The sequence below is a fragment of the Microtus pennsylvanicus genome, chromosome 13 (assembly GCF_037038515.1).
Source record: "Microtus pennsylvanicus isolate mMicPen1 chromosome 13, mMicPen1.hap1, whole genome shotgun sequence".
NCBI classification, from domain to species: Eukaryota; Metazoa; Chordata; class Mammalia; order Rodentia; family Cricetidae; genus Microtus; species Microtus pennsylvanicus.
Window position 1 is genome coordinate 70,747,611 of NC_134591.1, and position 13,336 is coordinate 70,760,946.

The following is a 13,336-nucleotide window of genomic DNA, read 5'->3' on the forward strand; positions in this document are numbered from 1 at the left end:
CTACAGGAAAGATGGAAAAAGCGGGGGACAGGGTGAATGGACACATGGTAGTGCTCAGTTAGCTTTCTGTGTGTCTATAGATAGATGAAAAGAGGGAGGGAAGGATGGATGGAAGGAGGGAGGGAGAGATAGAGAGATGGATAGATAGATGGAGGGATAGGTAGATGGAGGAATAGATAGATAGAGATAGAGGGAGGGAGGGATAGATAGATAGATAGATGGATAGATAGGGAGGTGGACAGACAGATAGACACACACACACCCCAGGCATGGTTTCTCTTCATAGCCTTGACTGCCTTGACCTCTTAGGCCAGGTGGGCCTCTGTTGCCTCCCTGCTGGGATTAAAGAAATACACTCTCAGTGCCCAACTGCTTTTTCTATTCTATAGTCCTGAGCACAGATTCCAGGAATGGTGTCTGATACCTGCTTTCAGTCTATGTTTTTCTACATTAATTAATCAGGGCAGTCCCTCACAGACATTTGCACATGACAGCTTGATCCATAAATCTCTCATTAAGACTCTTCCCAGGTTACTCTAGATTATATCAAGTTGGCAGTTAGAGTAACCATCACAAGGGGTAAATGCCTACTGTAGCCTCTAGTTCAGGGGACTAAAAATAGTAAGTGCAGTACCTCCCTTAGCGAAGTAAAAGTAAAAGCATGAAGGTTGTTGTTTAGATCTTCCCATGGCCTCTGAGTGCAGCAGCCTCTATTGCCCCAGGCGTGGGGGATCTTGTAGGAGCTTAGAGAAGGATATGCATCTGAACTTCTGTTTCTGCTGCAGGATGTCTCCAAGAAGAACGAGCGCAGTGCCTTGAACGAAGTCCATTTGGTTGTAATGAGACTCCTGAGTGTCTTCATGTCCCGCACCAAGTCCGGTTCCAAGTCTTCCATCTGTGAGGTATTTGTGCTTTGAGTTTACAGGTTGGAGGTAAGGTAAGAGGATGGAGTGGTTAGTGCAGGGCTGCAGGCAGAGGTGACAGTCCTTGGCTAACCATTGTCACCTAAGGAAGAAAGTATGAGTCTGTCCCTCTTCAGGAGCAGAACTTCTTCCCTTTTCACAGTCTCATCCAAGCCCAGGTCTTTACCAACAATCCCTCCAGTGGAGGGGTTAAAGGGCTTCCACTATTGAAAAGCAAGGGCCTGTTCTGCACAGCACAGAGTAGCTAAGAGGATTCCTCAGTGTCTGTCGCTATAAGGTATGGTAATAGAGCAGAGAGAAAGCCAAGTGTGTGTGCTCAAAGGAGATTAGCACAAAGCAGAGACGGTGGAAATCGAGGCTGAACTGCATCCAATCTTAATGAGCTTATGGCTGTGGGGTTTGCTGGGATTTTAAGGCTCTCCTAATGGTCTTATGTACAGTAGCTTTGCTCCTTCCTGCTGCTTATGCATGCGCTCACTCACCCCATCTCCATCTGAGCCTGGCTTTCTGGAAGCACCCTGCTGGGAGGGAGAGGTTGCCAAGAAGGACCTAGAGTGGAACTTTTTGTCTCTCCTTCAAAATAGCTGCTGTTTGCTTTGCTTCAGGAAAAAGAGAAAGTCTAGCTCTGGAGAGAAGGGTGATCATGGTTTCACCTCCCCAGCACAGAGGTGTCGTGAGGCCAGGTTGAGAATTAGCATTTATTTTCTCTTAGATATAGTTGTTGAAAGAGCTGGGAGAGTGATTAAGGCAGTCGAGAAACTTGTTATGCAACAGACTGGTGAATGCGTGTCTGTAAGGACTGATCCTAAGACTGCTGTGTGCTGAGTGCATTGCCTGGCTGATGCGGATTCAGTTTTTACACCACATCCTTGCCTGCTCTGTGTTTTTTTTCCTTTTAGTCATCTTCCCTCATCTCCAGTGCTACGGCAGCAGCCCTGCTGAGCTCGGGGGCTGTGGACTATTGTCTCCATGTGCTCAAGTCTCTGCTGGAATACTGGAAGAGCCAGCAGAATGATGAGGAGCCCGTAGCCGCCAGCCAATTGTTGAAACCACACACAACATCATCCCCACCAGATATGAGTCCATTCTTTCTCCGCCAATATGTGAAGGTGAGGCCTCTCCTCAGAACCATGTGTTCTGCCCTCCCTAAGCTAGGAAGACTGGCACTGGGAGCCACACAGGGAGGTGGGTTCTAATCTCGAAATTACTTAACCAATGGGCAGTCCTCCCAACCACTTCTGGGGGGGATTCTGATTCCTCCTTCTTTTTGTAAGCCCGAGGAAGCAAGTAAAATGAGTCAGTTCATTTCCTATGAAGCTCCTTGGGTAAATGTGAGGGTGTAACATGACCCAAGCAGCAGCAATGGGTCATGTTCGCATTTGTATGTCACATACTCTACATACTTCATGAGAGGCTCATGAATATTCTAGTTATGATGGGCCTCCAGTTAGATGAGCACAGGATGAAGAAAATCTCATGGACTCTTACCTACCAGCCAGGAAGAATGGAGAAATTCAACCCCGCTTCAGTAAGCCTCAGCTACTGCACCTGGAGAATAAGGATACAAATCTTACTCCTCCTAGGGTCATGAGCACCGCCAGCTCAATATTTACTTATTTATATTTATTTTGACTATTTTGAGACAGCATTTCTTTGTGTAGCCCCGACTGTCCTGGAACTAGCTCTGTAGACCAAGCCAGCCTTGAACTCACAGAGATCTGCCTGCCTCTGCCTCCCAAGTGCTAGGATTATAGGCGTGCACCACCACTGCCCAGCTCAGCTTAATGTTTATAAAGGACTGAGTGCCTGGCATCCACCAGAATGCTATCGTTATCAGTAGTAACGATTGTTACACTTTACTCTCTTTGAGTCCAGTTAGTAGACTCAGGAGAGTAGACCAGTGCTTGTTTTGAATAATAGGCAAAAAAATGTCAGTATGGCCATGTGCTTCTGTTTCTCTGTCTTTTTAAATAACTTTTACTTATTAAATTTATTTTATGTGTATAGATTTTTGTCCGCATGTAGTGTACCATGTTCATGCCTGGTGCCCATAGGGACAGAAGAGGGTGTTAGATTACCTAGGACTAGAGTTACAGATATTTATAAGCTGCCATGTAGGTACTGGAAATTGAACATGGACCTCTGGAAGAGTAGCCAGTAATCTTTTTTAATCATTGAGTAGCTGTCTCTCCAGGTCTATAATATCTTTTGGGGGAGTACTTATTGGGGACTGAAGAGATGGCCCAACAGTGAAAAGCACTTGCTGCTCTTGCAGGACATGAATTTTGTTCTCATTCCCAGCACTGAGGCTGTTTACAGTCGCCTGTAACCCCCAGTTCCCAGGGATCTGGTACCCTCTTCTAGCCTCTGTGACATTTACACAGACACACAATTTTAAAAATAAGTTGTTTTTGTTTTTAATTGGGGACTGGAGAGATGTCCCACTGGTTAAGACATTTGCTGTTCTTACAGAGGACCTGGGTTTGATTCCTGCCATCCACATAGTGGCTCATCACCATCTATAATCCTATTCCAGGGGCTCCAACAGGCATACATGTTTTGTACATATATGGATGCAGGCAAAACATTCAAACAAAATAAAATAAATAAATCCTAAATGAAAAAATTTATTACAGTTGAAAAACTGTATATATGGGTGTACACCTGTACACCCCCCTTGTGTGTGTGTGTGTATACAACTTTTGAAAGTCAGTTTTCCTTCTATTGTGTTGATCCAAGGGATCAAACTCAGATTGTCAGACTCTGGCAGGAACCTTTACTTGCTGAGCCATCTTGTACAAATCCCAGAGCTTTCATGAACCATATGCTCTGTCTCCTCAGTCATTCTGTATGCACTAAGGCTCCAGCTTTGAAAGGCATCTTAATGCTTAGTGGTTAACCAGCTTTCTTCCTGGTTGTGAGCACGGAAGACTGGTGAGCCCAGGTTCTTACAGAGATGTTCTTATAAGGGTCATGCTGCTGACGTGTTTGAAGCCTACACCCAGCTGCTCACAGAAATGGTCCTGCGGCTTCCCTACCAAATCAAAAAGATCGCAGACACCAGCTCTCGAATTCCTCCTCCTGTCTTTGATCACTCCTGGTTCTACTTTCTCTCCGAGGTGAGTGAAGCCTTGAACAGTATCCTGTTCCTACAGAGATAAGTTCCACTTTCCCCTTTCTTCTGATTTCACTCTGTGTCCTGCACAGAGCCCTTCCATTCACTTAGGCCATGCCCTTGCCCCTCAGGAATGTGTTGTGAAGTGATGCTGGAGTACATGGATCAGAGCACCTGTTTGCTCTTGTGTCTGTGTCCATGTAATGTCCCTCTAGGCTTGGCTGCCACTTCAGTCTTTGAGTTCAGTCAGGAACTTTCCATCCCCCAGGGATACAGTGACAGATTGGTGACTTGTGAAATAGTTCACGGAGAAACCACACCCAGAAGCATCCCTAGCAGGAACAGGAAGCCAGCATCTTGCTGCCTGATTCTAGCCAGGCCTCACAGCATAGTATAGTGAGGTCATCTGAAGCTGAGATGTTAGTTGAGTCAGTACAGTAATCCAAGATCAACTCTGGGAAGACACTGAGAGTTGCTCGGAGGTGCGTGCTGTGCCTCCCTGTCCCCTCTCCAGTTCCTTACCTGAAAAGCAGAGTTGGGGTTTCACTCTGGGCTGGTGTGGAGACCAGCTTCTGTATAGATTCCTTAGTGTTTGAGAAGAGAAACATGACTATTGCCCCCCCACCCCAGGTAAAAAATTTTCTTTCTGTGTTACTTCCTCTTGGTCCCTTTAAGGAATTCTTAAGTTCCTCAGAGGCCAGTATGGCTGGGAGTTGACTCACTTGACCATTGGTATCCATGTGTCCTGTACCTACAGATATAACCAATTAAATATGTACCAAAAAAAGATATCTGTGTTGAGCATTGAGTTTACAGACTTTTCTTGCCAGCATTCCCTGAATAGCATAGTGTAATCACTTAGAAAGCCCTTAAGTAACCTAGAGATCATTATTGCAAGAAAGATGTGTGAGGTTATCTGCAAATACAACACCATCTTACATAAGGGATCAGCACCCCCACCCAGTTCCCTGTGGATAACTGTGGCTTGGTTTGTATTCTCCTATGTTTATAGTAACAGTTTGTTTTCCAAACAAAACAGGGTATTGTAGCCACAGTGGTGCTTACAGTCCTTGAATCATTAACTGTGTTGTTTATCCCTCAAGTACTTAATGATCCAGCAGACCCCTTTTGTGCGTCGCCAAGTTCGAAAACTTCTGCTCTTCATCTGTGGATCAAAGGAGAAGTACCGACAGCTCCGAGATCTGCACACCCTGGACTCCCATGTGCGTGGGATCAAGAAGCTGCTGGAAGAGCAGGGCATCTTCCTCCGGGCCAGTGTGGTCACAGCCAGCTCTGGCTCTGCTTTGCAGTATGACACGCTCATCAGCCTGGTACGAAGGTTGGGATGATAGGGCCAGGGGCGGGCATGTGATAAGGCTCAGCCAAAGAGGTCATAGCATGGGTCAGTGCAAGGTTTTTAAATATTTCAGAAAATGCCGTGTCTTGAGTCAAGTGCCAGGTAAGTCACTGACATTGAGTAGTTGACTTGAGGGTCTGGAATTCCTACCCAGACCATCAGGGGTTCTGTACCTGTAAAGTGGGTGCATTGAGTATCTTACCCAGTGTCGTTTGTTCACAAATAGGGTTAACCTAAGATTGGTACACCTCCACCTCTGCTTTTGCCCTTAAATACTAAAGAAGAGATGGGTTTAGTATAAATATGTTCTGTTGCCTAAAGAGAGACTAAACTTGAGATAGTGAATGGAATGTTTTTCATTTGAGCATCTCATCTTTGGTGTTAAGGATAGCCTAGCCTCCTCATTCAGTGTCCTTTTGATAGAGGGGATAGGGAAGTGAGTTGTAACTTCTCAGGCTATGGCTTGGCATTTGCCTTAGTAACGAACCTGAAGCTTCTCAGGAAACTGAAGCCTGGGCTTGAGGGGTGTGCAGGAGAAGATGGGGTGGTGGATGGAAGCAGAACAGGGACATTGCCTATAAGCTGCAGGAGAGTGTGGGCCCTGCTCCCAGGTCTACCACCCAATCCAGAGGACACCTGCCTCAGGGTTACTTTGTGGTCCCAAGCCAGGACCAGCACACACAGCAGCTGGTGTTATTTCATGGCCTGATGGCAATACTCACCTGTGATTGACTCTTGTTTCAGATGGAGCATCTGAAGGCCTGTGCAGAGATTGCCGCCCAGCGAACCATCAACTGGCAGAAGTTCTGCATCAAAGATGACTGTAAGCCGTCCTCCCTGGGTTGCCACTCTTCATCCCTGCAGAGACCATCTGTGGAGAATGCTCTGTATTAAGCTGTGAGCTGGGCTGGAGATAGACCTGTTAACAGAACACAAACCAGAACTTCAGTGATGAGGGTTGCTTGTGTAAACTTGGGCTGCTGCAGGAGCACAGAGCAGGAGTGACTGGTTTCCAGGCCATAGCAATAAAGTCTCAGAAAACAGAAGTGTAGAGCTTGTTTACTCGTCAAGGCAGTAGGGGCTGGCTCCCCTCTGTAGTCCCCCATCCCTTTCTAATCACTCCACTGCTCCTGGTAGCAGTGGCCTTTGAGAGAGAATTGGAGGAGAAAAAGCCTTGTCCCATCTACAGTTCTAATCAAGTCCCATCTCTTGCTCATGTTCTAAGTAGTTCAGTCATTCCAGAGCTGACTCCCATCTTTCTCCTCATAGCTGTCCTCTACTTCCTCCTGCAAGTGAGTTTCCTGGTGGACGAGGGGGTGTCCCCTGTGCTGCTGCAGCTACTCTCCTGTGCCCTGTGTGGGAGCAAAGTCCTCGCAGCCCTGGCGGCCTCCACAGGGTCCTCCAGTGTGGCTTCCTCATCAGCCCCTGGTGCGACCAGTTCTGGACAAGCAACAACTCAGTCCAAATCTTCTACCAAAAAGAGCAAGAAAGAAGAAAAGGAAAAAGAAAAAGAAGGTAAGAGTCGCTGTGTGGTCCTGTGATGGGTGACATACTAACCCCTCAGTGCACATTGTTTAACTACAGGTTCTGGATGGTTTTTACCGTGGCTTGTCCAAATGCTCCCTGTGTCTCCTCCTGCTTACATGTTCTGTCATGGTGAAAGGGACACCTTAACTGTGGCTCTCTGTGCCAAGCGATAGAAATAGGAAAGGACAGGGTGCGCTGAACGCTGTTAGCACTAAGACTGTATAATCCCCTGCACACGCTGAACACCTGCTCTGTTGGCCAGCCCTCCCCTTGGCGTCTTCACTTTTCATGGTCCTCAAAGGCCTGAGATAGGAAACAGTGGGTGAGTACAGAGCAGTTCTTACTGTTGAGACACCAAACTTCTTTGGGACACTCCTCCGCTGTAGTTGTTGACTCAGTGCCATTAGTATCCTATACATGGGGGCTGGGGTGGGCTATGTACCAGGTGGGGCCAAACCATTTGTTCCCAAAATAACTTGAAATCATTTGGCAATATTACCTAAGAGAAATATTACCTAAGAGAAATCATTTGGCAATTTGCTACTATTTAGCAGACATTTTTCTAAAAGATAGATTTCCTACTTTTCCACCTGGTCGTAAGACTCTGGGCCCCTGGGTGAGTTGGTCCTGCCCTGGTGTTGCAGGTGAGAGCGCGGGCAGCCAGGAGGACCAGCTGTGCACAGCTCTAGTGAACCAGCTGAACAGATTTGCAGACAAGGAGACTCTGATCCAGTTCCTGCGCTGCTTCTTGTTGGAGTCCAACTCTTCCTCAGTGCGCTGGCAGGCCCACTGCCTGACCCTGCATATCTACAGGTGGGCCAGGGCATGATCATGGTTACTGTGTCAGTGTCTGTGCCCATACCAAGCTCTGGGGGGTCTTTTTGTTGAGCTATGTGCTTTATAACTAATAAGCTAATGTCCTTGGCGGGAGACATTTTCCACCCAGAGGGTTGTAGTCAGGAGCTCCTAAAAATGATGGTTGGCTAGAGAAGCTCAGCCTGTGCTCTGGAATAAGCTTGGATGAAGCCAGTAAATTGATGTGGTACCACATCTGCTAGGATTGTCAGGGGCCACAAGACCCTGGCAGCCTGACCCATGACTGTATGTGGGAAGAGACAGTGCAGGCACAGTCTTGAGGCCTTGGTGGTAAGTGAGAGGCCTCACTCGTGGCTGCCTGCTAACCAGAGCTGCTCTCTACCACAGAAACTCCAACAAGGCTCAGCAGGAGCTCTTGCTAGATCTCATGTGGTCTATTTGGCCAGAACTCCCAGCATACGGTCGAAAGGCTGCCCAGTTTGTGGACCTTCTGGGCTATTTCTCCCTGAAAACTGCACAGACAGAGAAGAAGGTAAGAGAGAAGCCCCTCCACACACACACACTTGGAGTAATTTTTCTCTAGAAAGAGTGTCCACGCCGGGCGGTGGTGGCGCACGTCTTTAATCCCAGCACTTGGGAGGCAGAGGCAGGCGGATCTCTGTGAGTTCGAGACCAGCCTGGTCTACAAGAGCTAGTTCCAGGACAGGCTCCAAAAACCACAGAGAAACCCTGTCTCGAAAAACCAAACAAAAAAAAAAAAAAAGAGTGTCCACACCTGAAATCTTTTTTTGAATCTTTCTAGTGTTATATTTGTTACTGTTGAATACAGTTTACCTTTCTCTAGTCTAAATGTCCTATAGATAGCTGGTGGAGAAGTAGGTCACGTGGGGGAGGGAAAGGTAGCTGGTTCAGCTTGGAAAGGAAGTGCTACTTACTGAGCTGGGAGGCCTGCTTGGGAGCCAGGAATGCCACTACAATGAGACAGCCACTTGCCGACTTCTATAAGAGCTTAATAGTCTTTCTCTAGATGGCAAAGGCTGCCTAGTGAGGAAAGTAGAATCTGTTAACGGATTATGAGTTAGGACCATAGTCAGAAATAATGAGTTTATTGTTTGATTGATGTTTGGGTATTGGGGACGCTGCATGCCTTGATGTACACAGGGAGGTCAGAGGACACTTGCTATCCTATCATGTGGGTCCTGAGGATCAAACTCAGATCACTAGGTTTGGTGGCAACAGTTCTACCCCAGAGACATCTTGCAAGCTCAGGACTCGGGTTTTTAACCAGCGTGTTTCTTTCCTGAATTCTGTTCTCAGTTGAAGGAGTATTCACAGAAGGCCGTGGAGATTCTGAGGACTCAAAACCACATTCTCACCAACCATCCCAACTCCAACATATACAAGTGAGCCCTCTTTCTTCCTGCCATTTGAAGAGCAGTCACAGTTTGAAGTAGTTGTTTGCACATTGAAATTGCTTGTGCATGAACTGAGTGCCCTTTAGGTGTAGTCCCCCAGGTAGTTGACCTTCATCTCCTGTGGAGCCCAGATCTTTGGACTCTAGAAGGCACATAGATATAATTACCAAATTCACTTTTGTGAGCAGTACAGCAGAACTTAACCTAACCATATAAAACAAGTTTACAGAAATGTCCACCTTTTTTATTAAAAGAAAAAAGAAATATCCCTGCACATGTGTGCCTGTGATATCTTAGGGCTTGCATGCCATGACACATGTGGAAGTCAGAGGTCAGCCTTGTGGAGTCAGTTTTATCCCCTCCTCTTACATTTATGTGGGTTCCGGGGATTGAACTCAGATTGTCAGGCTTGCTCAACAAGCCCCTTTCCCCTCTAACCTATCTTGTCAGCCTCACAGAAACTTTTAAAAGAAGAGAGCATTAAGTTTATGTTTCTTTATTATGTTGGCTTAGTAATGACATTTTAAATGTGTACATGTATATGGTATGTGTCTGTGTTCTTGTGTGTGGGTACACACGTGTACAGCGTATAGAGTCCCAGTGCTCTAAGTTGCTTTCCATCTTATTTAAGGCAAGGTCCCTCATTTGAGCCAAGAGCTTGCTGTTGTGGATGCTCTGGCCAGCTTGCTTTAGATCCCCTGTCCCTGTTCCCCAAGTGCTGGAATTGTAGACAAGCTACCATACACAGCTGGCTGGTATTGATGTGGGGTCTGGGATCTGAACTCCAGTCCTCATGCTTACATGTCAAGTACTGTGTAGACTGAGCCATCTTCCTGGCTCAACACAAACATTTTTAACATAATTTAGGATTTTTTTCTATAAATAGTAAATTTAATTATGACTCTGAGATTTTAATTCCTTTCTGGATTCAGACATTAGCTTAAAAGTAGGAAACACCCCAGGTAGATTAGTTGACCTTTCTTCCTGTGCCTACTAAGACCTCTGAGCTGTAATCCCTTTCCTTCCCCTCACAGGGGGAGTGGGGAGTGGGGAGTGGGGATGGCTTTGGCATGGTCCTGGAGGACTCTGCTGATGCTGAGACTGCTTTCTTCCCTAGCACCTTGTCTGGCTTAGTGGAGTTTGATGGCTATTACCTGGAGAGTGACCCCTGCCTGGTGTGTAATAACCCCGAGGTGCCATTCTGTGTAAGTAATACTTTGAGCAGGACAGTCTAGAGGTTTTCTGGCTCTGTGGTTCTTATTTCCAAAGACTAGTTACTATTACTTAGGGGTTCCTCTCAGGTTCCTGCCTGGCACTGTGGATTTTTGCCCACCACAGTTGCTACCTTGAGTTCACTTCATCTGTGGTTGGAGAGGGGGCAGTGTTGATCAGCTTTGATGAAGATGGATGGTCTAGTGCTCACTGTGTTGTTTTGTGTGCTCTTGTATTTAGTATATCAAGCTATCTTCCATTAAAGTGGACACACGGTACACCACGACCCAGCAAGTTGTAAAGCTCATTGGCAGTCACACCATCAGTAAGGTGACAGTGAAAATTGGGGACCTGAAGCGGACCAAGATGGTGCGGACTATCAACCTGTACTACAACAACCGAACTGTGCAGGCCATTGTGGAGCTGAAAAACAAGTACGGGCTTTGCAGGCATCACCAGGTGCAGCTGTGTCCTGTGGGTGCAGAGCAGATATGTGCAGCGGATCTGCATCCTCTCAGCCACAGCAGCGCTGGCAGAGGGACTGCAGTGAAGTGGTGGCTTCTGAGGCTGTTGACATTGAATGGCTCCCTAGGGGACCATGACAGTTCCTCACAGCCTGCCTAGGGTGGGGGCTCATTGAAAAGGGACTCCAGGTTCTCTTGCCTTGTGGAAAACCTTGTGCATTAGACAAAACAGCCCTGCGTCTGCTCATAGAGCAGGAAGTATTCCTCCGAGTCTTCTCCACTGCATGTTCTTCCATTTCAACATCTTGCCCCCCTCCCCCCACAAGCCAGCATCTGGAGTAGGCATGCCATAGGTCTATGTGCTGCATGTGTTGGCTCCCCAGGGAGTCTTGGGTATTACTGAGCAGAGGTAGATGTGACTGGTCTGTTAAAGCTCAAGCGCTGCTGTGCACACAAAAGGAGAAGGCAGCTAACAGTAACCAGTGACTCAAGGCGCTGCCTAAATCTGCTCTTTGGAGAAGTCCTTGATCTTGAAAGGGCTGTTGCCTGTCAGGGTAGGCTCTCCCCCAGAGAGTAAGCATAGCCACTGGTAATGGTTTCAGGGCTGCCCCTTGATACTGGATAGCCAATTGGTGTGCTCTTCCCTGAAGAAGACTGTTTCTCCTGCTCTTAGCATTCCTTAGTTGCCTGTAGTTCTGCTACAGTTAAGGCCTTGTGAGCTTTCTCCCGTCCACATTAGCATATCTGTCATTGTTGTCTGTTCAGGTAGTGTGTAGGTCGCCATGGTAGAGAAGTATAGCTTCTCTGATGTGTCTAAGAGATAACAGTCTCCCAGCAAACTTCCTGGTCCTCTGGCGCTTAGGATCCTTCTGAAATGACCCCTGAGCCTTAGGTGCAGGGCTTGTATTGTAGATGTATCAGTTGGGACTGGGCTCCACAACTCTGCATTTTGATCCATTACTGTTTTCTGCATTGATCTCTCTCTGTTGCAAAGAGAAGTCCCTTGATGGTGGCATGAGGATCACACTTACCTGACTACCTTGGAGAATGATCCATCTTATACTTTTTTCAGAGGAAACCATAAAGGAAAAGATTTTTCTTTGAATAGTCACTTAATTTCCTTAGAGGAACATGCAGGATAGCCTTTCTCACACTGTCAGTCTTTTGTCACTGAGCTTTTGTCATCTCTTCTAGGCCAGCTCGCTGGCACAAAGCCAAGAAAGTTCAGCTGACTCCTGGACAGACAGAAGTCAAGATTGACCTGCCGCTGCCTATTGTGGCCTCTAACCTGATGATCGAGTTTGCGGACTTCTATGAGAACTACCAGGCCTCCACAGAGACCCTTCAGTGTCCTCGCTGCAGTGCCTCCGTTCCCGCCAACCCAGGCGTCTGTGGCAATTGTGGCGAGAATGTATACCAGTGTCACAAGTGCAGGTAACTTGTCCTGCACATCCAGGGCAAGCATGTGCTATCATCTCTCCTTTTACTCACCTTTTCTCCCAAACCTCTGCTCCCACTGACCTGAGCACTGTGGTTCTTCAGGTCCATCAACTACGATGAGAAGGATCCCTTCCTCTGCAATGCCTGTGGCTTCTGTAAATACGCCCGCTTTGACTTCATGCTTTACGCCAAGCCTTGCTGCGCTGTGGATCCCATCGAGAATGAAGAAGATCGAAAGAAGGTAAGGCTGCATCTGTCTTAGCCTCAGGTCATGGCTTGGCTCTGAGCTTTGGGGGTAGGAGCCAGGTGACAAATGTCAGCCTCATCTGGGTCTGGAAGTAAAGGGCACTGGAGAGGGGATGCCTGTTCAGGGAGACAGTGGGGCATTTGCCGTTGGAGTCGGGACAATAGTTCTCACAGCACTTGTGCTGTTTTGTGTCTGTGACCTGCTGTGAGTTACTTTTCAGCAAGAAATTCTTTGAATCTAGTTCATATACATTGCACACTGCTTGCCATAAAGACTAACATGCCACCTCGTAGGGTTGTCGTAAAGGACAGATTGTGTGGAGCCATGTACCTGGTCTGTGTAGAGGACATGTTTCAGTAGGTGACTAGTACTTAGAGCCACTAAGGGAAAATGAAGCTGAAAAGTCCCCCTCAAGTACCCGTCTCTTTGCTCTAGGCTGTTTCCAACATTAACACACTTCTGGACAAAGCTGACCGGGTTTACCATCAGCTCATGGGACATCGGCCACAGCTGGAGAACCTACTCTGCAAAGTGAACGAAGCAGCTCCAGAAAAGCCACAGGTGGTCCCAGACCAGAGGGTATTTGGGTCAGGAGTGGAAGTCTGCCCTTGGTGAGGTCATCCCTAGGGCAGAAGTCTCATACGTGATCTCTTGGGATTGCAGGAAGACTCCGGAACGGCAGGGGGCATCAGCTCCACTTCAGCCAGTGTGAATCGCTACATTCTGCAGCTGGCTCAGGAGTATTGTGGAGACTGCAAGAACTCATTTGATGAGCTCTCCAAAATCATCCAGGTAGGGAATGGGAGTAGCTTGCAGGGGG

At 47.3% G+C, this 13,336-nt stretch overlaps 1 protein-coding gene across 11 annotated transcripts in view; it reads left to right on the forward strand.

Moving 5' to 3' along the window:
- Ubr4 (ubiquitin protein ligase E3 component n-recognin 4) overlaps window positions 1–13,336 on the forward strand; it is a 111,978-nt gene that overhangs the window by 67,053 nt on the left and 31,589 nt on the right. For all 11 annotated transcript variants that reach the window (XM_075944673.1, XM_075944674.1, XM_075944679.1 and 8 more), the window contains 15 exons: window positions 786–902; window positions 1,823–2,032; window positions 3,893–4,042; window positions 5,142–5,369; window positions 6,140–6,218; window positions 6,665–6,910; window positions 7,567–7,735; window positions 8,126–8,270; window positions 9,056–9,141; window positions 10,271–10,358; window positions 10,606–10,799; window positions 12,024–12,263; window positions 12,372–12,510; window positions 12,952–13,077; window positions 13,180–13,308. In XM_075944673.1, the coding sequence (XP_075800788.1) occupies window positions 786–902; window positions 1,823–2,032; window positions 3,893–4,042; window positions 5,142–5,369; window positions 6,140–6,218; window positions 6,665–6,910; window positions 7,567–7,735; window positions 8,126–8,270; window positions 9,056–9,141; window positions 10,271–10,358; window positions 10,606–10,799; window positions 12,024–12,263; window positions 12,372–12,510; window positions 12,952–13,077; window positions 13,180–13,308 (2,346 nt within the window). The remainder of the gene's footprint in view (window positions 1–785; window positions 903–1,822; window positions 2,033–3,892; window positions 4,043–5,141; window positions 5,370–6,139; window positions 6,219–6,664; window positions 6,911–7,566; window positions 7,736–8,125; window positions 8,271–9,055; window positions 9,142–10,270; window positions 10,359–10,605; window positions 10,800–12,023; window positions 12,264–12,371; window positions 12,511–12,951; window positions 13,078–13,179; window positions 13,309–13,336) is intronic.